The sequence below is a fragment of the Cataglyphis hispanica genome, chromosome 4, assembly GCF_021464435.1.
Source record: "Cataglyphis hispanica isolate Lineage 1 chromosome 4, ULB_Chis1_1.0, whole genome shotgun sequence".
NCBI classification, from domain to species: domain Eukaryota; kingdom Metazoa; phylum Arthropoda; class Insecta; order Hymenoptera; family Formicidae; genus Cataglyphis; species Cataglyphis hispanica.
Window position 1 is genome coordinate 11,258,411 of NC_065957.1, and position 25,711 is coordinate 11,284,121.

At 37.2% G+C, this 25,711-nt stretch overlaps 2 protein-coding genes across 3 annotated transcripts in view; both read left to right on the plus strand.

Annotated features, from left to right (window-relative positions):
- The window catches only part of LOC126848798 (L-allo-threonine aldolase), a 117,502-nt gene that overhangs the window by 15,501 nt on the left and 76,290 nt on the right, over positions 1 to 25,711 (plus strand). The gene's annotated exons all lie outside the window — the stretch shown is intronic.
- The window catches only part of LOC126848771 (retinal guanylyl cyclase 2), a 41,130-nt gene continuing 16,768 nt past the window's right edge, over positions 1,350 to 25,711 (plus strand). The window contains exons 1-6 of one of the 2 annotated variants that reach the window (XM_050589951.1): positions 1,350 to 1,786; positions 13,226 to 14,781; positions 19,874 to 20,232; positions 21,439 to 21,602; positions 23,291 to 23,417; positions 24,183 to 24,335. In XM_050589951.1, the coding sequence (XP_050445908.1) occupies positions 19,989 to 20,232; positions 21,439 to 21,602; positions 23,291 to 23,417; positions 24,183 to 24,335 (688 nt within the window). In that variant the 5' untranslated portion in view covers positions 1,350 to 1,786; positions 13,226 to 14,781; positions 19,874 to 19,988. Of the gene's footprint in view, positions 1,787 to 13,225; positions 14,782 to 19,873; positions 20,233 to 21,438; positions 21,603 to 23,290; positions 23,418 to 24,182; positions 24,336 to 25,711 lie in introns of those variants that run through there. The other variant, XM_050589952.1, reaches the window with a different exon arrangement.

A 25,711-nucleotide genomic window follows, 5' to 3' on the forward strand; every position in this document is an offset into this window, starting at 1 on the left:
ATAATACCAACTTTTTACTTAAAATTTTTTCTGATTGAAGATTAGAGATAAAATATACATATATATATATATATATATATATATATATATATATATGTGTGTGTGTGTGTGTGTGTGTGTGTGTGTGTGTGTGTGTGTGTGTGTGTATTAAATATAAAAAATTTTTATTAAATTTCTAGAAGAAATTTATTAAAGAAAACAAATTTATAAAAATTACGAAAAATGATCCAAAATAATTAAAAGAGAAAAGAAATATTAATATAAATGTACAACATTATACACATAATAAGATTTATAATATAATTTTCTATTATAATTTCTTCTTTTATTTTAGCATTCTATTATACGTTAGACATTAAAAAGGAACATGTGGAAGATAGTAGAAGTTCTCGAGACAGTAAAACGTGACTTTAACTATTTATAGAAAGATACAATGCTTGTGGTATGGTCGCGTGATGGTCCATATAATGCGCGTTTATATCACTGGAATGAACGGTACATAAGAATCGTGGGATAAACGGGCACAAACCGTAAAACGTGAACGTCTAATTTTATAGCTCACGATCGGAAGCACGCATATGAATATATTTCCCATCTTCTCCATCGTATCGATTAATTCCGCGTACACCAAGATCATAGAAAATTTTTGCCCGTCTCATGGATTTCATAAGGGCTCGATTACAATTGAAGAACTAAAAGCGCTGCCGTATAAGGGTTCGTACTCGACGACAACCTTATCGAGACGCACGCTGACCGCACGAGATGCGTGTTCCATTTCGACGGCAGCCAATCAAACCGCAGTTTCTCTCAATTCCGATCCGCGAAATGGAGGAGAAAGAGAGAGAGATGGAGAGAGGACAATTTGGATGTAGGACGACGACGAGGCCAGGGGAAAAGTCTGCGGCGATGAGGAACCCCTCTCTCCTTTCTCTCTCTCTCTCTCTCTCTCTCTCTCTTACACTCTCTCATTCTCTCTCTTTCTCTCTCTCTCTCTCTCTCTCTGGGCGCAAAGGAGTAGGTAGGGATGATCTGGCCTACCCTCTGGTGCTGCTGGCGCGCGCGCTGGTGCTTTCGGCTTCCCCGGGACGGACTCGCGCTCTCGCCCGCCGCCGCTCTCATCTCTTCGTCGCCGGCGTCGCGCGTCTCGTCGAGAGTAGGAGTGAGCTGGCCAGAGCTCTGCTGCTCGCAGAGAGCTTTCGCAGTCAGTTCGATACCGAGCGCCGGAGCGTTCGGTACACGTCCCGATACACAAGCGCGTGTTCCGTTCTCCGTTATCGTCGGCGTGTAGGCCAACGGTGGAGAGCCTCGACGCCTGCGAGGGTTGTGATCGGCTTGTCGTCGACGAGGGGGACAAAAACGACCCGGGGGCCCGGGGGTTGCGCGCGACACGCGGGCACGCGGGACATGTGCGCTACGCGGGCTTGAAAGAGCCGTCTGTATGCGCGAGCGATCCCGCGATCGCGAGAAGAATCGTAAGATTGCGAAATTGCGATCGGGAAGTCTCCGATTCTTTGTTTGTTTTTCTCTTTTTTTTTTCTTTTTTTTTTTTTATTCGCGCGCGATCGAGATCAAGTCGCTTGTTATTGTTGTCGGTCCGGTGCGGGACGATGACTCGAACCATGTGTACCACTTTGGAGAGGTTTCGCTTTGTCTGGTGAACGAGCACTTTGGATTCTCGGACGAGGGGACAGTGGCACCTGTTCAAGAATTGGTCCTCGCGCCGTGAGGAGGGTACGATGGCATCGGGAGAAGACGCGGCTTAAATGCCATCGTCGGTAATTGTCCCGTGAGTATACTCGAGACGACGCACGTTGATCGCGTTGTTAGCTCGAAGCTGCTTCTCCCTCTCCTCGTGGCCGAACAGCGAACATTTACGAGGCGATAACTTTATGTAAATCAATTTTCCCCGAGATGGCGGATATAAGTTCCTCGCACGTGGAATTTTCTTATAAAGAAATTGAAAGTTTATTATAGCGGTGAGGAATTTTGGCAGCCGACAAAAATATATTCTCGATCCAGACCCCTGTCGCCGATCCTCTTTGGAATTAATCCAAAGATTACTGCGATGGGAACATTGTTTCTCCGATGAGTGTAAGAGTCCTCGCGGGGAGGAGAAGTTTAATATCTTAATCGAAACGCGCGGCGTTAAAAGCGTAATTTCTTTAATTGTTGAACAAATGAGAAATGCCCGATTCCGACTTGCTCGAGGATACGGAGAATTAACAGTTCGCAGGAACGATGGAACGAGGGAAGGATGGAATGTGTTGCGGATAATATGCCGCGCGCCGTGCAATATGCGCGGCCTCCTCCGTACGTGATACGGTAAATGGCGGGACGACGGTTCATAGCGAGCGGGCCATATCCCACGCACTTCGCATATCGACCCTCTTCGACCCTGTCTCCCGACCTATTAATTAAGCGGTTAAGCAATGTGATTCTGGATATCACAACAAGAAACATGATCGGGGAAATGTTTGCGAACAATCTCACGGCGGAGAATTCTCTGGCCACTTGTTAAACATACTAGCAGCATTCGGTCCACTTTCTAAAAATTAATTCTTAATCAATTTCTTATAGTTTGTATATAATTAATTGCTTATATATAATTAAATAATTAATATAAAATTAAATTAATATAAATAAATTAATATATAAATATATAAATATATTAATAAATGTATAATAAATATATAAATATATTAATATATAAATAAATTAATATATAATGTATAAATTAATTATATAATTAAATAATTATTATATAATTAAATAATTAATATATAATTAATTGATTGCCAATACATAAACAATGTCACACTACGCAACTCTACAGCGAGACTATCCTATATAAGGATCTTTCAAATATTTTTCATCTTTCCTTTTTCAATTAAATTACGACTAATTTATCTTTTAATTCGCCATTTCAAAAGAACAAAATTCAATTTCCATTATTTAAACGCAGATTACTAATTCGCACAGAAAATTCTTGCAATTACTTCCGCCTCAACTCCGTTTTCTTTCCTTATTCTCCTTCGACTCTGATATGAACGTAATTTAATTTCTCCGCAAATTATATCAGAATTGCACAAAGCGCAAATTCAAAGGAATTTCTTGTACATGAATGCACACAACGACACCCACTGGTTTACGAGATATTTGTTAATCGCTGCCCGTTTATCCTAGCGGCCGGCTAGGATAACTCCGCTCTTGTTTCAAATACGTTGAATTGTCGACTACAGCCGGGGTGCACTGACGCTAGATGAAACGCCTGCATTCTACTGGCGCGCAACAAAATGCATTACAAAAGAGGGGGTCGCTCTTAAAAACGCGCTGTGATAATGGGAGAGGAAAAAAAATAAAATTCTTGCGTGGTATGTACGAAAAGGCTGCATGCTTTATGAAACGAGATGAGCGGCATCGAATTACGGTTTTGTATCTCGCTAACCTGCTATCCTTGATTATGGAAGGAACTTCGTACGAAGAAAGGAATAAGAGAGCCGCGAAAACCGAAAGAGTGAAAATTACCTGTCCTGAAAATATTTTTCCCCGTTTTCCTATTCAAGAGATCGTAAGCGATGGAACGATGACAGTTTGCAATGTACATATTTGCGCTTTGTACACGAAGAAAATGCTGAATATTTTTTTTTTTTTCGACCTTCCTATCGCACCCTATCCTGCCAGAACGGACGATGAAAGTTGACGCGAACGTTTGCCCGGAAAAGAGTCTCTTTATACTTCTAAAAGTTTCATTAGAAAAAGTCCCGATGACACATGGAGCCGAAATCGCACGTGGCATCTTTATCGAGATTTGCGAAAGAAGCTCACGTTCGAGAAAGGGCATAAATCTCGCTGAACGTTTGTCATTAATGAGAGTAGCATAGCCTGATAATATTTAGCTGCAATTTACAAATTATCCATTTAATACCGTGCAAAATCGGCGAATAAAGTAAGTAAAGATAAAACGCGCGAGAAAAATTGCGCCGATGCAAAATATAAATTCGGATAGAAAGGGGAACTTTCTTTTCCTTTTTTTTCTTTTTTTTTTCATCCTCGGTAATATTGAATATAACGTTTATCCAAGGTCGATCTCCGAGTTTCGATCGTATCCTTTATTAGGATACGTCCAGGAAGCCGCCGTTGATCCACCATTATCGCTCCCCTGCACGGAATACGAAATGAAAGTGCCTTGCCGACGATGGCGGGAAATGTGCTGCCGCACTTATTTGTAACTTCATTACTAAAGCGACGATATGTGGATTTTCGCGGGAAGTATTCGGGAACATATAATAAATTTTGCGACGCGATTTCCACGAGCGCGCGGTTTGATGATTAAGTTGGCAACTTTATTTCCATCCGCTCGTGTATAGCGCCTTTTTGCTTAATTGCCGATATTTAAAATCTCTCGACTCGAGTAAAATAATATCTCGAATGTTTGATCACTTTCAATAAGCAACAGTTTTAACGCGCACATCTCGCGAGCGGAATGTTTAATAAAATTACATTTTTATAGCTCGCGTTTGCAGAAAGTACGCAAACGTGATTTTAAGTCCGCGAAATATTCTGAAACGCGAAAAAGGTCACATGTGAAAAATTTCGTAGCGCTCGCTACACGCTGTCCGATGTAAATTTATTTACGGATTTCAACTAAACACTGACGCGAAAAATGCTCAAGTTTCACGATGCAATTCTCCCAACCGTATTAAAATCTAGATTATAACGAGGAATGTCGGAAATAAAAGATTTCAACAATTGGATGAAAATGAATCTGTCATTAAACAGTGGCACGCGATCTGTAAGGGTGGAATTATTCCGCTGTAAAACGTACAATTAAGCAATACGGGTGACAAGAATATTTAATACGCGAGACATTTGCGTGTTTCATTCGTGCACGTTGATTGAAAAATAACATTTCCATTATCATTTTCGCAACGGGATAACGAGCTTCTGTTTTCATACGCGAGTAACATGATCGACGAATTTTAAATCGCCTAGATATCACCCGGGGAGTTAATTCTCGCGTTTAAAGGCACTTTGTATCGATTAATAAAATCTTTAAATAAACAGCTCGCCTCTCTCTCTCTCTCTCTCGTCCCCGTTGTCGTCTTGCCTCGCAGACTCTCATGTAGACGATGATAAACCGAGAACATCGAGGGGAAAGGAGGAAACGCACCATATTTTCGTTACGACTATCGGAAAATACGAGGCGGCAATTTTATATAACGAGCCGGTAATTATCCATGACGGGGAAATATTGAAAGAGCCTCTGGTTTGTCGGGTATTTTTAGCGTCGCTCGTACATATCCCCGACATGCTACGAAATGTTTATAGTGGCGACTTACATCGTTACGACTAACAAGGACAGAACGCTTTAGCTCTCCGTTCATTTTCACACACTGAAAATAGTACGGTTCGAAGTCAAACATCCGCATTTTTTTTTTTTTATACATATATTCCTTTGCGGATTTAAGGGTTGGTTTCACAATCTCTCGGAGCGAACGTGAGAAACGCGTCGGCGGAATAAAATACGAAAGTTTCCGCGAAGGGGAGAGAAGAAAGAAATTCGTCGATAATTTAACTTTTTTGTTTGGATACCTCTATATGTGGGGCGTTTAAAAGTTTATTTTTTATAATATACTATACATACAATACATGATGACATTCTACAGCGCTCGCGCGCGTGCAGACCATGTGTTATTTTATCGATATTGAGATTCTATCAGAAATAATAAAGCCGTTGTTTTATTGATATCATACTTTTATTTGTACAGCTATCATTTTATAGCTATTAGATTGCCATCAGTTCGTGCCACTTGGTGATAAGCACGTACAGTTACAAGAACTGTTGCAGAATATAATGACAGTGATTAATGATAGCGGGAATCCGTATTTTTTCTTGTTATAAATTTTTCTCTGTGGATCGTTTATATCGATTTCGACCAAGTTAAGTCCACCAAGGGACAGCCTGATTACTGTGTATCAGGCTGTCCCTTCGGCTTGAGATAAGGGTTCTCCAAACTGTCCTCTAGGCAGTGTTGAAAAGTTTTCATCCCTAAGCCGGTCCAGATTGGATACAGGCGTGACCTAGGTAGACCGCTGTCCGGGCTGTGGTCAGTTGTTTTTGGTGACTAAATATTTTCATCCGAAATGCTACGCGCTACGTTCGATCGAAAACTAATCATGTCCGAGTGGAGCAAAGTCAATTTCGCGTGCATTCTACGAATGGCTGGCATGTGTATTGCGAAACAATATCTGCCGAAATGGAAAACCCACCTCTCAGTCAATCGACTTTATTATCTTATTCGCTCCTCCAACTAGGCCACACCGTCAGAATGAGATACTGTAGTAGCTAGCTGCAACTGTTACGCCCAACTTCCGTCGCTCCGTCTTAAGTTAAGCGATCTGGTTTGTGCCTGCAAATATTTGGGGAAAGCTGTTCCCACATCTTGCGGAGCAATTTCGTGAGCCGGAGACACAATGATATAGTGATGAAATCATCGCATGACCGGGTATGTGGGAAGACATTTGTATGTTGCAATCTGAAGTTCTACATCTGAATGTGTTCTTTCTACATAATAGAGACTAAAGAGGATAAAAGAAAGTAGTTTTTGGTAATAAAAATTAAATAATTTGGCGAGGAAAGCTTCGAGAATGTAAATAACAGTACTTTGTTTTTGGTTAACTTTATTTGATTTAACAGTAGTTTAAAGTTTTAGTAGCCAAAGTTTGTTGTAACCTTTTGGCAAGCGATTATCTTCCATCAAGGCATCGTTGAAGAAAAGTTGAATCGAAATTTAATCCTTAATCATTTTATTAGAATCGGAAAAACATTTTGTCTGTTAATTCGGTAGATATATTTATATTTCACGATCAGTACTAATATCAATTTCGAGATAATTTTGCCCACAAAGATAATAAAATAAATTAAACATATTTGATACTTAATGCAACACGATTGATTGAATTTCTAATTTAAATAAATTGAAGTTAATCAATGTTTAATTTTGTGACAAAGAGAGAGAAGCAGAATCGTCATTTTAATAGAAATAATTTAATATTATTCATTATCTCGATTGAAGAAATTTTGTTTGTAATACTGGGAGGGAAACACAGGTTTTTTATAATTTAATTTTAGCTAATTGCTTCTTCTGTACATACAATGTAATGATTATCAGGTTCCATTACGGTAAGAAATTGCTTAACAAATACAGTTAAATAGAGCTCTTTGATTGTTAAAAGACGAAGCTTTTAATTAAAAGTAAATGCCAGCACAATTTCATGCCGTACTGAAATTGCAAAGCAGGTAATATGTAGTGTTCCCGTCAGAATGTCTAGGCTAATGAAAAATTCATCTCATTTCGTGCAGAAAAAGAAATGGAGATCTCTTACTCCCCACGCACAATGCCGAATTAAAAAATATCAGGTGTACAGAATTAATTTCGACAGGCGCTGTACTCTTTTTCCACCGGAATATTTTGTGGTAAATAATTCTGACAGACAGAAAAAGTTGTTTTTTTACGAGATGAGCGTAACGTAAGATTTTTTTCATTTCAAAGTCTTCAACGTTTCCTTCAATTTCAACGTTCTCGATCTAGAATCTTAGATTTTCAGACCATATTTCATCTATTGATCGCTATGCCATATATGCAAAAGCACGATTCGACGATAATAAAAATGACTTTCTCTCGAATAAGCGATCTTCTCAAACTAGCACGTTGCTGGACGGGCAAGTTTGCTGCGTCTGCTTAATAAATGATTTACGAGCGGCGCTATGGGAGACCATGTTCGCATTGTGGTTTGCAATGCTTTTTCTACCGCGCGCATTCCTCTCCGTTGGGCATATATACCAGACTCAGTAAGAAATACAATGTTCATCCTTTCTATTGCACCGTGTTGCAGTTTCTCTTAGGGAGCCAATATTTTCCGAGTAGTCGACAGCCGTGCGGATTCTCTCGACGGCTTTGACGCGTGTCTTTCGTGAGTAAACCAAATGATACCACTAATAGGTTGTTATGCTCTATAAATTGAAACAAATGGTGCTGCTTCCGACACGCGAGTAGTTAACACACAAACGACGGGTTGGATATCAGTCTAGCACATTAGGAGAGCAAAATTGTAATATTGTTGATAAACTCTTGCAAAACCCGTAGCTTATATTTAATGGCATGTTTATCGAGATATTAAATGTTGTAAATTACGAAATCATTTTTTTTACAAATAACCATTGATTAACAATGACATTTAAAAACCGATTTTAATTATTTGAAAAAAATTCTGATAATTGCGTGCAATATTGTAATACGATAATATAAGTGTCAAAAATTTACAAGGGAATAGATTAATTAATTTTGAATAGCTTCGTTAATGATTATTTCGACTGCAGTTGACAAGAATGAAAATATCATCCCATTATGCAGCCGAGTCTCTTGTAGAACATCCGATTTTTTTTATCACGAATTCTAATCATTTTATGTTATATAATAGACATTTTTATTCAGCTTTTTTTTTCTAATGGCTATTTCAATTTTGCAGAACTTATTCATCGCACTGGCTGCTGCTTTGTACATCTGAAACGCTCTCTGCCATTGGTTACGTTATATAAAATGATTGACTTGCACTGGTTGAATAACTGGTCACAATAACGCGGCAAAATCAATAATCATCCAGATGCATTCCGCGTTGACAACAATTTTAAAGCATTATCCTATGTATTGGCTACTGCATCGCGTATATGTTGTAGTCGTACATTATATTTTGGAAATTTAATATCTCGGAAATAATGAATATTGCAGATCTTTGATACTATTGTTCAAACAATTTCGTGTACACCAAAAAAATACATATAATAATTGTCTTTGTATGCGTGTGTGTTTACCGTAATACTTATAAAAAGGAATTACTTTTCCATTAAAGAAAACTAATAAATAAATTAAAAAAGAACAGCAATTTTATCTTCTGCGGATATATTTGTGAAGTACTTAAGTTTGTTGCTTTTTTTTTTATTTCTGAATAAGATTTAATTTAGAGAAATAAAAGATATAATTCGAGGAAAACGAAACCATTTTTGGCTGAGAGCGTTTTTTCATTTTTGATCGCGTCGCATATATATTATTTTACATTAGATTTTCTATCATTTCTCAAGATCTCGAGATCGAAAAGCCTTACAATATCAAACATCAAAGAACAAGCGCTGAGACAAATCTTTTTGATTTCCATAATACCGTCTCACAAACTCGTCATTACCCACGCGAGGGCTTCGCGTAGGTAATGACGAGTTTGTGAGACGATATTATGGAAATATCAGGTAGCAAAGGTGGGCTATCTTTGCTACCTCATATTTCTACATTGTTTCGTACATTCAAATCGTTTCCCCGCAATATTTCCCGTTCGGTAAATCGCTATTGATTTCAAAGGCACAAACGATTGACGGATAGCACACTGGCGGAATAGACGGCAATTAAGTGAGGATTACGCCGAAGGGGAGAGATTTTGTGTCCTTCGTGAGACCATCTTCCAGGACATTGGTTCCCGCTTTGTTAAGGACCAAGTCCCAGGCTAAATTCGCCATTTCGACGTCGGTAGGATCGATACGTTTTTCCCTCAACGATGCACAAAGCTTGCCGTTGATGTCGCGAAGCGGGGTACATTGAGAGAGAACGAATGACATTTCTCGGACACGCGGAATACGAGAGAACATAAACTTGGACACCGCAAAATCATATACAAGGCATATATCTCCGACATTAATTAATTAATTTAATTTCTCGTAATGAATTTCTCTTTTAACTAGCAAAACTAAATTTTGTACCGCAAACAATGGCACATAATTTATTTTTATAAATTGTAGATGTAATATTACATTAATATATTTTCCATTTGCAAAATAAAATTAATTTTGAGATAATTAAAAGAGAGATAATGAGAGTATTTGTTAACTTTGTTATCAGAAGTATCCACGAGTGATTAATTAAGGGACACTTATTATAAACAAAGAAAACTCTACAAACAAGAAAAAAACCTGATTATTGTCGTTATAATCATCTCATTAATTTAACGACCATGTATATTACAGTTAATTTTTAATTATAATAAAAATAAATAAATCCAAGAGACAATACCGTCTCTCTCTCTCTCTCTTTATAAACTCTTCGCGGGCTACATCTGTGACAGCTTAGCGTTCAGCTTCTTTGTGATAAACGAGCGTGAATTTTTCCGACGCGTTCGTTAAATGATTACGCCACCGGGGACAACGCGATACCCGCAGAAAATGTCCGGATGTTTTGCGGGCGATAGACGATATTTTCCTGTCGACGCGGACAGATAAAAATGTACGGTCTGCGCGACGTGCAAGTAGTGTATCGCGAGATAAAGGCTCGCTTTTATTTCCGCCGACCGGCGTTACGCCGCGCGATTCTTTTGCGCGGAAAAACGTGCAGTTCGTCCACTAACAAGTCACGGCTACTGCGACGCGATGTTGGAAATTGTGCGGGGTAAATCTCGACGAGGATAAATTTGCCCGTCGTCTTTTGTGTATACCGCGCGATTGGAGGATTATACTCGTTGTGCAAGCACACGTAAATTGACTAATTTCCATTATCTCGATCGATACGTGCACCGTCGTAATATCGACGATCATCGGTGAGTTTATCCGTACGGGAAAAACGAGGGAAAATTTTCTTATTTACTTTCATATATCATAGAATTTGCGATTTGTTCGGTTTGATAATTATGGTGATGATGTATTGATGACGTTTGTTGCAAAATTAATTATGAAAACTGTATCATTGTTTTTTTCTTTTTTTCTTTTTTTTTTTTTTTTTGAAGAAAAATAATGTAATCTTCAATAGATTAATATTATATAGAGTATCCCCCCCCCCTTCAATCTATGAATGTCTTTTAATAGCTCCGATAAATTTTTATCTTTAAATATCTCCGATAATTTAAAGCTGATTTTTTTTTTAGCGAAAATGAGATTGAAGGTCATCGTTTTTCTAATTTTTCCCATCATATATATTTCTATAATTAAGCTGAAATTAAAATTCTCTTAAAGTAAACTTCACTTGAAATTGACTGAAGAATGTAGTTTTGTATTAACTTTTTAACTTCGCAAAGTTAAGTTTGCGGAAAGCTCTTCTTTTTCAATCACTTATAAGTTGGAAATTATCAATACTTCAATATTTTTGCTGAAGGAAAATGGCTTCAAAATTAACCAGAAAATTTATTATTAAAATCTGATAATTTTGAGACATCCTAAACAAAGTAGCAATTCTCTTAATTACGTTATAATTTAATTCTTTGTGATAAGAAAGTTGTAATATGTAGAATATTATTTCACTAAATGACTTAATCCTTAAATCTAATGTACTAATATTACACAGGTTTCTTATCGAATGACTAGACTAAAGGATTAAGTGATCTATTTAATCCTTCAGAGAGTTAACTGACTCCCGAGGTAAGGGATGACTTAAGCTTGGACTACGCATAAGTCTACCCTCTAATCTAATTTATGTTAAGAGACGGATTTCAATGGACTATCGATGTATAGTCCTTCTTTAATACAATTTATATTCCACGCACTCTGATGAGAGAATTAATTGAAAAAATTTTATTAAAAAGATACGCTTCTCCTTTTTAAAGAATCTTCTTCGTGATGTTTAAAAACATAGAATCGTACAGATGCATCCCCATTTCTTTTTAAACGCTATACACGATTATAATTTGCATCCATTTCCGAAGTTTAATAAAACAGCGCAGTCATTCGCGTTAGGAGAGCAAGTTTACAGAAACGAAAGATGAGAACTTTGCTTAGGATATACGAGCCTTCGAGATCGATCTGTTTGGCAAAAACATATATATATATATATTTATGAACGATTCGCTTTATGTATTCATATTTCACGATGAGAGATGAGAAATCCGACTATCTAACTGTCACTGCAATTCTGATAGATGCACACGTCAGATATAATCGAAAAACTTTACTCATTATCGCAAACCGCGACATTCGCATAATCGCTTTATTTTATTTGCAAATTTTCCATCCTCTATTTTTCCGCGGCAGCTCTTTTCGTTAAATACGAATTAGCTTATGCATATGAGAATCCGTCGGAATATAACAAATCGTATCTCTCGATAATGTTCTTTAGCGAATTTACATACTTATCTGGGCGACGATTATACAGCTTTTTTTTTTCTATACTTAAAAAAAAAAGCGTGCACGCTAAAATAAAATATCACGAAAGATAAACACACACACAGTCATTTTATCATATTAATAGATGTTAACACCGTAGAATTTGCATTTTCTGACTAAACGAAAGCAGCGTTAAATTGGACAACGTTCTTTTAATATTCATACGGTGGATAATAATTAAAATATCCTTGCACACAGAGTTCAGAACTCAGTCGTGACGTTGTACGCATACGTTAAAATTAATTGCGCTTCAAAAATCTAACTGTATGTTATTAATTCTGTCGTGGATCACGACAGAACTGCAGATGTGCATAAACCCTTTATATAATTTCTCCGCAAAATGTCATTTATAACTGTAGTTGGATAATGCTCGATTCACTCTCAGTTTAGTATTTAACGAAATAGTATGTCTATGGGGCTCAGAGGGTTAATTAATTTATCCTTAGTCCGTCACACATAACACGAACACGGATAAGATCGAGCCAGGATTAATCGCGGCAGGTAAGCCACGGGCTTTCATTAGCAGTTGCAGCTGCATGACGCTTTACACGACGCGCGTCCTATCAATCTTTATTTATAGCTCCCGCAAAATCCGCTTCCAACTTCCGTAATAAATTTAAGCAAGATGCGTTTTCAGCATCCGGATAACGTTTGCTCGATTCGGAATTAAATGACAAGTTCTATTTTCGACGAACGAACTTTATTCGCAAGGTAATGTCTCGGCAGAACACGACGACATTAATCCTGCGATAGGATTCGCAATTTTTAGGTGGACTCTCTTGCGTATAATCGTGATGCTTTACAAATGCGCAGTATCAATCCTTTCCATTCGTGTAACTTCCGTTCAAAATTTCTGACAGGTTTGATAAATGCGTTCCGTTAATAAGCATCCAAACAATATCTGTTCACTCGACGAATGGGCTTATTGTTTCGCGCCACACATCGCGTAATACCTCCCGGAAGCCCGGGTCCCCGGATTAACCTAAAATCATATCGGCAGCTCTCGCAATCAGCGGCTTTCATTATCTGTTACAGATGCTGCGAGAACGCGCGCACAACCTCATCGCCCCTGCTGTCAATCATCGTGCCTCCCGTACGTAATCGGTTCAGGTATTAATCCCGTCAGATTTTGGTGGCGGGTGGCTTGCTCTAATTCTCGGCTAATACTCGTGTGGCGTGATGATGTGAGGACCTGCTTGGACCTCGGATGTCGCATCCATCGGTGCGGATCGAGCCGTTCCGATGCCGGAATGAGGCAGCATCAGGACGTACTTGCGAATTGGGACGAGTAAGCCCAGTATCGCCAGGATTCACCATCGCCTCTCCCTTCCTTCCATCCCGAGGACAACCCGAAAAACAACGACCTCGATCCAGCGCCATCGTCCCCCCAACGTCCTTCTGGTCGATACATCCTCGCAAATAGACCCGCTTCCGGGATGGACTCTTATGCATACGTATAGTCGGAGTCAAGGTCGTATCGGTCATCCCGATCTCATGGTCGCGACGACATCGTGCGGACGAACGTAGTCCGGAAATAGCGCGCTCGACATAAGCGAGCGTATGTTATTGCCGTTGATTGACAGCTGATCGGAGCTAAGATCTCGCTCTAGCCATCTTCTCTGTCTCGGAAACCTGAAGCGGATATATATCCCGGCAATAACATATGGACGTTATACGCAGATAACGATGTTTCTAGAGGAGGAGAGTTGTCGGAAATGGGACTTGGAAATGGTACACGAGCGAACGCGAATGGGTAACAGAAAGCTTAACAGCCGACCGTTCGAAACTCGAACGTTTCTGTGAATAGTCATGTGTGTGTGTGTGTGTGCGTTTGTATATTTCTATGGAGGATGGAGATATCAGAGACAGAATCAAATTAATGACTGCAATTTGTACAAACGGATATAGCTGCGAAACTCGAGATTAGCCATCATCCCAATCGAACAAGTATAACGAACTAGAAGATTGCTGTTCAGCTACAAAGATATCTCTAATACGCGTTAAATACGAAAAATTTTAGATTAACAGTCTCTCCAGCTACGCGAATGGAACTCGTTTTGAACTTTGCATTCTTTGGCCGATATAATTTTGCGACTATCACTATCTTTATGAAAGATTAAAATTGCAAATATCGTCCGACAAAATCGGTCAACGGCCAGCAAATCTGAAAAAAATACGTGAAAGTTTTGTAATTATTCGATCGAACCTTGAACAAAAAATTGCAAACGTCGCGATGGGAATAATGGCGCAACTGTTGCTGTTATAAATTCGGTCAATGTTTCTCGGTTCCCTATCAAATTTCCCTGTATGCGCTAACGGGACTTTAAATTCTGACGAATCTAAAAACTAGCATGACGCGGTGTTTTTCCTGCGACGACGATGCGGGAAAATGTAGCAAAAATGAAGGCGCGAAAGCGGGTCGCGCGATATCCATTTTGAAGAAAGCTTTTCATCGCTTTGAGCAGAAGAGCGTTTAATTGAGGAAGAGGACGCAACGCATAAACGTGACGTCATCATGTAGAAGCAAAAAAACCGTGAGATGTCGACCCAAACAAACAAGATTTCCGTCGCCAACGTGTAATACTTTTCAGGTACGTGACTTATCTTTTCTTTTGATAAAAAAAATGTATCCACTAAAATTCGCTAATCTATTAAAATGTAAACTTCTGTGTTCTATTTATCAAGAGCATCTTTTAAATTATGCTAATTGTAAGAAAAAATTGCAAAAAGATTTGTATATGACAGATTATTTGATGTTAATGTACGTTAAGGGACTAAGTTTCTTTTTATAATGTAATCTTGTCATTAAACAAGATTAATTTTATTTTAGTAGAATTACAAGTAATTATTTCTTTCTCTAAATTCTTTGTTTTTTATATTATAAAAAAAAATTTCTATATGTAACAAAAATATATTATATACTTAAGACAGATGTAATATATTTCCTAATATCATATTAACAGTTATATGTCCGTTGCTGTTTTAACAATATATCATTACTAGTTCCAAAGTTACGTAGAAATAACAGTTGACCCCATTTTCCCCCCAATTTACAATATATGACATCTCTACGATTACTGAAAATAATTGGTAAATGTTATTTGCTTATTTTCATCTTTTAGGCAAACATATAATATTAATATCAATATTAATATTAATATTAATATAATATTAATATTTTATATTAATATTTATAAAAAAATAGATATAAAAATGTATTAAAATATTTTTTTTAAATATTTATAGAAAAAAATAGATACATGTATACTATAAAAATGTATTAAAATATTTTTTCCTAAATAAGAATATTTAAAATAATTTGTCTACGTTTCAATTTATTTCTACATTTTTAATTCTTTTTAAATTAAAAATTATTTCAATTAAAGTTTCTTTTATTTTTATAAACCCTGGTACAAAAGGATAGATAATGAATTAAATTTCTTTAATTAAATTTATCCGTGAACAAATTTTGCATAAAATTTTATTCGAAAAAGGCAAAATTACACGTCAAAGTAAATGAACCGGGCGTTCAATGTAGCGATTTATTTCGAAATTACTGAAAAGCAGCGCAACAGCTTTATCGATGTGAAATTTCTCAAGGTTGCTAATTTATCTTGCTCTATGCCACGGCAAATTCGTCACCTGTTGATCTCATTCTTTCCGCAGTTGACGTGAATTGGACCGGATTCAATGTGCCAACAATGTGTCGTCGGCTTTCGGAATTTACACTTCTATAGGAATTAAGTGATCGAGTAGTTGCTTTAGGCAGTCGCTGACGGCTCGTACAGTTTCGATCAAAATATGGAATGTTTTTGAGAAGATGTTTCTTGAATAATAATATTATTTTTGAAATACAATTTTTTATAACATTGAAAATTCGACATTTTTTACCAAATATTTTGTTATGCATTATAAAAAATATGCGTCAAAATATAAAGTAAAACGTGCTTTTAGAAATACAGTTAAAGATGAATAATAAAATATAAAATTATGTATATTTAATTTCCATACATTTGTTAAATAATTTATTAAAAAAGGGCATTTCATTCTTTTGCTCAAAATTATAATATCGAAAATTTTATTATTCAAGTGTAAAATTTTCTAGAAATTAGATTAATTGTATCAAGTAATAAGTAATTGCAGTAAATTTCCGATAAAGTATAATATAATTAGATCGCAAGAGAGAAATAATATAATTTTAATGATAAGCGAACGCCATATTGATCCGAATAACGAGGATGTAGAAAGAAATAAAGGAACTGCATTTGTGTGATCGCGAAAGTGACTTATGTAATATTAAGAATCGAATCTTTCACTGGGACTTAGCTATGGAAAGCCGAACTTAACTCTATAATTGGAGAATCGATTCGCGCGATGAATATAATACGATTCCAATGTAGCGTCATTACGGAATAATGAGTAACATATAGGATTACATAAAGCATCGTTGCATATCAGATATTATATATTGATAGATATTAAATTAAGACAATATGCATTTCTAATGATTTTTCTTGCGATTATTTCATCTGGAGAGTGTCATTATTTAATAAAATTTGCTGATTTTATTCGTTTTTTGTAAAACATGAAAACAAATTTCAATACTTGGAAGCAAATTTCGTGGAAGTAAAAATGAATTTAGCGATATAGATTTACCGGGATAAAAGTAATCGTTTTAGCAGATCTTCTTGCGACTCGACTGGAAATGTTCTAGTTCAATTCTTACCATCATCTATAAAGTAGTGACTTTTTGACGAGCAACTATAAAAAATCCAAGAGAATTCGTCGCGTCATTTTTATTCAATATCGCTCGATACCTTTCATATATACGTACGTTTCCAATGTCGAGTTGCGATAATCTCGCACTTTTCGGATCGGCCGTCAAAGTTTCTCCCGCTCGGAAATTGTATAACGAGTATCAGGAATCGATGCATCTCATCTCAGTGCCTGTTCTGGAAAGTTGCTCCGGGGCTTTCGTAAACGCGAAAATCACGGAACGCCTCGCAGGCACGCGTTCGCACAAATTTGCCTAGTTAATTTGCGATTAACGAGAAGAAACGACAGAGTGGAAATCAGTGGAAAGTATTAGTCCGACGATTGTCTTTAATCAAGTATCAAGTGCTAGACGATAATAGCTCGGCGTTACGTGCCCCGTAATTACATCACGGCAATTTTCCCGGCGTAACAAGCTTCCCAGTCGATCGTAAATGTCCACCGTAAATTGAGACTAGCGCCTGGATGTGTGCCTGCGACAAATATATATATATATATATATATATATATATATATATATATATGTATATATGTATGGAGTCGCGTCGGCACGACTCGGATAATTCAATCGCGATTGTGTAAAAAGATGAAAAGCATTCGGACGTGTTTTGCGTGTTGACGCAAGTCCGCGAGAGGATTACGTGAATATAAATTATTCTCTATTCGAGTGTTTGGAAGAATTTTTAAACAAGCTCGCCAAGTAGATTTACAGTCTATACATGAATTAAATTTTTCGCAGCCGGGAATAAAAGCCCCTTGATTCGGGCGCATTTGATAACACGAATGGGCTTGCACACGTGAAAAGCTTTTGACTTTGAGAAGACTTACATTTAAAAAAAAAAAACAATCGAGAGAGAGAGAATAATGTTCCTTCTATTGGAAAAATTTATCTGTCTATTTCTGTCCTTAAATCTTTTATCGCCGCGAATTCTCCATCGATATCTGGTCCCCCCAGACCAATTTAATATTCCATCGCGATGGATAAAGTGCACTTTTCCTCTCTCGAAATAATGATAGTAATTATCATTGCCAATAGATATAATGGTATAACGATAGTTATTATCATTATCAATAGGTATCAATTGAGCAAATTTTGCGAAAGATTGTTATATCGATAAAATCTAAATGAAAGTAATTCGATAAATATCATAAATTTACACGTGGCCTTTGTCGCGGTACGTGTGTCAACGTGAGACAGCAATCATCCTTTTATCTAGTTACAACCGGTCCAAAAATTCTGTACAAACAGAATTAGTTTCGATTACAACGGGGAGCGGTGTAAAAACAAGTATCGCGTAGTTTTGATCGCACAGTAACGTTGTAAAAAAAAATGCACGCAGTTAGTGCATAGCTTTTTTTATGAGAGAACACGATAACCAATGCGTTCTTGGTGAAAAACTAGGATGCGTCTCTTTGTTGCTTTTATCCTCGCGCGTTCCAGCGAAAAGGTTTTAAAGCTGATGGATTGATCATGGGCCACGTATGACGAGGACGGAAAAAGCGACTTTTTCGGCGATTTTTCACTTTAAAAGTTTCCACAACATTTTTCGCCCTTTTTCTCAGTCGATCTATATAAATCTCATTGTGGTGACAACGAGATTAACGAGATATTGCACGTCAATGTAAGCGAGCAATAGTTAACACGGGCGTGGAATAATTATTTTAACATTCATCAATCAACGATGACATTTAACCTACGTAACTACGGTTGTAATAAATAAAATGCAATTATAAATCTTACATTCTGGAATTTATTCTCGCATTTTTATCTGTGAATTTCGTAAACAATACTGTAATTTTTTTCGGAAAAAAATTCGATTCTTTTTAGAACCTTCTGAATTTTAAATATTAATTTTTTATAACTGCGAACAATTTACTTTGAGATCACAAAATTATTTGTCTAATCAAAAAGGATATGAAAGAAGATTGCTAAGACATTCTATAAGTTCTTCCATTATTGATCTATTCTTCCATTTTCTCTTTTTATTTTAAGCATACAAAAATCCTTCGAGAAATAGTATTACGTAGAAACAATATTCCATGGACTCATAAATATATAACGCGCCGATTGTCTGTTGCTCGTTGGAATTACGGAAGCTTATATAACTTTGTTTACTTAATTTTTCACGTTAGCATTCGTACGTAATTATGGCAAGCCGCAGAAAGCGAGAAGAAAGAGATTCCATGAATTCTGTCTCGCGTGAAAAAGCTCACGACTCGTTAGAGAAATCTCACCCCGCCAGTGGATTCGACCGGCGTGTCAAAGAGCTAATTAAGCCGCGGGGCTGCTGCTTGTTCTCGCAGCATTAAAGGAAAAGAAAACACGCTCGCGTTTTATCACGTATTTCGCGGCAAATAAAGAATCGTCGTGGTTTTATTAGCTTTGCTACATCTACCTTCGGGTCATCCCGTGTATTCTCTCGCGTACATACAAGAATTCTTCACGATACGCGTACTTGAATCTGATTGTGAAGAATGACGAGAACGAGAAATAACATGAATTTATTCACCGAGTAGATCGGGAATCGCAAATTTACTATTAATTATCCTATTATAAGCAAAAAATTAATTATTATTATGTCATATTATTATTTTTATTAATATAATTAATTATTATTATCATCAATATGTTTATTAGCAAAAAATATACGTAAAAGAAACATTATGTTACAATTAAATTATTAATAAAGATTAGAGCTGTAACGTTTTTCATAATCTGATTTTTAATAAGGACAATATACAAACTAGAATTTATATAATACACTTCAAAATTAATTCTTTGATGTAAATTTTATATGTATACATATATCATTCTTAAAATAAAATACGTAAAAGATAACTTCAAATAAACTTTCGCCTATAAAAGCCTCGAAACACGAAAAGATTAATCTCGCTGTATCATCTGTTCAGAACATCCGTTGTCATCGAGTGTGAAAGAGGGGCGGCGAATCGACAGGGCAGAGTCTCGTTTCCCGTCCGCGGTGGCAGTGACGTCACGACAGTGATCGGCAGGGTCCAAGGGCCCATGGCCGGGTATTGTTTTCGGTGGTGGCTCCCGATCGCGATCCTATCCGGGTGCTTTCCCCCTTTAGCGGCCGACGCCACTCGTATTTCGTGCACGTCCACCTATCCCACGGAGGTGGCTCGCGACGTGGTGGTCTTCCTGGGCGAGAGATGCGACCGGGAGATCAACGTCACCGAGATGCAGGATTACTTGGCCGCGCCGGACGTGGCCGGCGAGCTCTCGATCAGCGTGATGCCAAGATCCCGTGAGTATATTGCTATTTGTCCGAGTGAGCTTGTCGATACGGCTTTGCTATCGATAATTTAAAAGAATCGAGAAAAAGAGAACGCTGCAAATTTGTCATATATAAAATTTTCAGCATTAACATTTAATTCGAAATAGTATTCGGAGATTTATAAAAAATTGATTAGTAATATTTTGACGTTTAATTATACACGAGGATTCACATGCGGAAATAAACGATGAAAGAAACCTTGTTCGGATTGTAATCTCGAACATGTCAATTAATCGAACCGCCATTGTGCTATAACGGGACAGTTAAGTTTTTTTTTTTCGCACAGTTAATTAATTATACTCACTCGTGTGTATGTTCAGTACACGCCAGAGATATGATGTTAAATTTTAATATAACGTTCGTTCTGTACACATGCAGAATATACGATATTGCATACGATATTACTTATATGTATATCCATCATATATATCGAGCGACCGTAATATAATCATTCGCGCGTTACCGTTACGTGGTATCAAGAGGTTCTAAATTTATATGCGCATGAATCACGTGGTGTCCAATAATCCAATTACGTATTCAAATCGAGATTCAGCCGATAATGCGTTCGGCTGCTAAGTGCCGGCAAACCACGAAGAGGTCTATGCGTTTTCCGGAAATAACGAGACTTTGCTCAAATAACAGACGCAAAGTTGACCGTCGACGACGCGCATTTGGTACATAATATGATCCGCGTGGCATAAAACTGATACTCGAGAGCATGCGAGAGATCGCAAAGGAAGATCGGGTTCGCGCAGAGGGCCATCCTCGAGTATCAGTACAAAAGATCCATATCCAGGATGTTCTAATAGCATTTTCCATCGTCTTGTCTACTCCATTATATTTTACACAATCGCCGGCTACTGCACAAACATAGACCATCGCATGTATTTGTATAAAGATGCGTGTATCTGAATAGAATCTTGTTTCAATGATACGACGAAGCGAGTTCGATGCTGTTAAGTGTCAACTATAACGAGCGAAACGTGAGAAAAAGAGAGAATGTCTGTTGTCATTTCGGAGAGGAAGATAGTGAGCTTATCAAAATTGATGGTCAAGCCCGTCTTTTTTTTTTTATTCTTTTTCTCTCGCGGCGCATCGCGATAACAAGCTCTCGAAGGGCGGATTCTCCGATCCTTGTCTCGCTCAAACTAATAGTTCGGATTAATTAATTTTCAGTGACGTGCGAGACGGAAACCGGGGGCCTCGGCGCGCTCATCCACGCTGTCGGTGAGAGCAACACAAAGGCAGTGATAGCAGCGCTCGACAGCTCTATCTGCGAGGTGGCCGCTAAACTCGCGCACCTCGGGAATAAACCGTTGCTCACATGGACCTGTCCGTTGGTGAGTTATCACTGTTATCTACGGTTACCAGTAGTCGTAGAGACGATTCGTATAATTATCGGAGGCAGCGAACCGACGCGACGATAGTTATCGGTTAAGATACATTTCCGGTATTTCGAGAAACAAAGAAAAACTCTGCCAACTCTATTGATATAAATATAAGCTATTTTATGGCAATCTTCTTGTTTAATAAAAAAAATATAATAATAAAAATTTACAAAATTTTATATCAGAAAAGTGAATATAAAAGTGAATATGAAAGTTCTCTAAAGGCACGTCTGACCATTATTGACTTGAATCACTAGTTTATCTAAATAGCCGTTTCTAGATATCTCGACACATATTTTTCGTTATAAAATCGTTAATAATTTGAAAAATAAAAAGAATTTGTGTTCGAGTGACATTTATCAGTGCACGTTCTGTTTTTTACTTTAAAGAGATTAAATCAATGCAAATTGTTTCGTATATGCAGAATTTACGGTGAATATTTTCCCCAGATCATCGGGGTGCCGCACTTTGATCCGGTGGCGCTTAAATTATTTGCATCGTTGAATAAATGTATCGCGCTTCGGTGCGAAATAAAGACCGTCACCGAATGCAACAGACGAGGAAAAAAATATCAAATGTGCAAATTCCGCGGCGCGTGATTGCGGCACGTTTGTAGCAAATCGTGAAGTATAACCCGACGTTATTCGACAGTCCATGCAACTCTGCATTTTTTTCTGGGAGTTAAAATAATGAAAATTTGTGTGGCCGTAAATAATTTGGTGCAATAAATATCCGGATTACGTAATATCCGTTCGAAATTGGGAGATCCAAGTAAATTTCGCCTCGGTCTCTGCGCGCGCAATTGGTTCCACTGAAAGAGCCAATTTTAATGCCAGTTCTCGAGCGGCGAGTTTGAATTGGATCCGATTATTAATTTAGAATATTTATTTTCCGTTATATTAAATTTTCTTATTGCCATAAGTTATCCACATTTCTCTCTCCGATTTGAACGGCAAATTAACGGTATATTACATCGTCGGGTATCTCTCTCGCAATAATATCATATATAAAACTTAATTTGTAACATTTCCTCCAAAATCAGCCGTGAACTTTTCACTCTCATCAATAAAATACAACCCGCTCCAGCGAGATTGTCACTCTACGAAAAGCTCGTCGTTATCTGCTCATAGATCTTTCACGAGTCCCCCACGGTAACAGTTATGTCATCGTATCACTGGATCTGACATATATTTTCAGATATTTCTTGATTCGACTTGCTTGAAAATGGAATTAAATTTCGTCATTCCTATATTCGTTACATTTAACTTTTTTAGAAGTAGTTTTTTTAATTAAAAGATAAAAACAAAAGTAGTTTTTTTCATTAAAAGATAGAAACAAAATATATAAAAATTTTATTTATTTAAGTAAATTAATAATTGTTTTTAATATATAAGATAAGATTGAAGAGAATCTGTAAATATTTCGAGTTTTATTTATTATATTGAGAGATGCAGTTAAAAAATAAAAGGAAAGAAAAGAGAAGTAAAAATACAATTCGATAATTTTTATAAATATTTGTCTGCAAAGAAAACTTTTACTTCTCGGATAGCATTGATTTCGAATAGAAGAGCTACAGACCAAAAATAAAGCGTTTCGTTAAAATTTAAGAGGATCACGAATATCGATAATTTATGTTCCAGAGAGATTTAAAAGAGAGGGTTCTATCGTCGATCATTAGGCTTTCTCCGTCATTCCCATCAATGGCTGATGCCGTGACAAAAATATTTCTGCATTTGCAGTGGAAGACAGCGGTCATTATCGGCATAGGTAAATTTTCGAATAGCACTTTAATCAAAATTAGCATGAATATTATACTATTATTAAACAGATAGCATGATAAAATGAAAAAAATAAACTTTATTACTTTTTCATACTTGTTTTGATAATTAAATATACAAGGTTTTTCCATTATCTATTTAATTTTAATTGTTTTAAAGTTGATGTCTTACAATATATGAAAGCTACTAAAAAGTAATCTGTGTTATTTACTGAAAGTTAAATTATATTTGGAATATTATTCTCTTGAAAATATAATAATTTATATGGAAATTGGAAAAAAGATAAACTAGCAAGATAAGAAAATTTTCATTTGTAATATAATCGTATCCGCGTCCACCCTGAAACGTGACGATAATTCTCTTCTTATTTCTCTCTCGTAAAAAAATTTCGTAAAATTTATTCTACATTTCCAATAAAAATGGGTTTTATGACAGTTGATTAAAATTTTCCAACGTTATTAATTCACAATTTAGAAAGGAAATTACGTATCTTATTGGTCGACTCCATTGAACGTACAATCGAGATGCGCATGCGAAAAAGCTCCTTTATAACAACGTCTATTACACGAGAAAATTACGTCTCGCTTCTGACGTTTGACAATTGAATGCCGACTGCGAGTCAAAAAGCGTTAAGCGTTAAATCGAGTACGATACGGAAAGGTCGGGACGATAATGGATTGCGACACGCGTATTGAATTTTAGTACGCGCGTCACCTCACAATGCGAGACTCTCGATTCACAATCGCTGCTGCAGATCGTGAGCCGTGGTCCAGCCTGGACCGTGCCGTGATCAACTCGTTGGGAAGGATCGGTGTGGTTCTGCGGTACCATTTAATTCTACCCCATCGCGCCACCCTCGACCAGATCCGCAGGATACTCAAGTCCGTGCACAGCGTCTCCCGTCGAGGTAAGTACTGCGCATCTAATCCCATTACAGACAAACTCGTAAGCATTATCCGGCACTTACATCCGCCCGCGCCAAATGTATCCCAAAACTGCCGAAACTATCGGATTGAATTAAAATTAAATGGCTTCCGGGAATGTAGAGAGAGAGAGAGAGAGAGAGAAAGGAGGACAAAACGCGCATTCCTTTTGTCTCTTTGCTTGTAATTCGTAATTAACGACATTTATGTGCAGTTCTAATGCTTCACGATGCGACGCAGTTTGATGGTGATCTGCTTTTGATGATTTCAAAAGGGACTCGCGACTCAATCCTTTAATTACGTTCCTTTCATTTCGGATCACAATCTCACATAGGACGTCTGACTTTAATTCGATCCATTTCCAAAGCCGATTTTTTTCTTCGCTAATAGATTAAAGTATCAGTAGTTTTTCAATCTTTTAAGTAGCACAGTCGTTTATTAGATTGCAAAGAAATTTAATCATTCGAAATGATCGATTTGTCAGGATCATGAAAAAATCCATCATTAAAATAATCACGTTCTTCTCTATTTAAAAAAATGAAAGAAGAAAAAGAGTAAATTAAATCCGCTTGAAAATTAATATTTATATCGGGAACAAATAACAAGTATGACGAACGTGTAAATAGCATCGCAATACAGGCGAGCTTATTGCTGTTTACACGCTTTGAGGATTGAATTTCAGCAGAAATCTATTTACTGCTGTTTATAAATTTTTTATTCGCTCTGCGTATGATGGGAATTGAGAGAGCGAGCGAATTTCCGTCGAGTAAAAAGTACAGGCAATTCCAGAGATTGCTCGTATATGCAGTACGTGTTTATAGAGGGTTCGAGTTAACAACGTCTTCCTAAATCTTTTCGTCGTGCATAAAGATTATCTCCGAGACTAGCTCTCCCGGCTGTGTAAAATCGGATTAACAACCGCCTACGACCATCTTAATTGCAATATGTATGAAGAACAAGCATGAAACGCTCATATGTACGAACCACTCGGGTTACGCGACATTGCGAATTGAAGCTTCATTGAAATTTTAAAAGCCGTTAAACCGCCGCAAGTCGCATTTTAACCCGTGGAAGAAGACGGGCGACTTAGTTAGCGACAATTTACGACGTCCAGTATACTCTTGTAAATGCAAATGAGTCGAGTGATAGCGCGACTCTTTTCAGAAATCTCGAGCGAATGTATAGCTCGGTACGAAATGCGATGTAATCAGAGAGCTTTGCTTTAATTAATTTCAATCTGATGAATAAATCTTGCCGCGTTTTGCTGCAGTAGATAAATAAGGGCTGCGACCTGTCACGAGAATCTGGAGGCAATCATTTATCCATCACACTTTTGTGTCGTTCATGTAAATATAAGGGA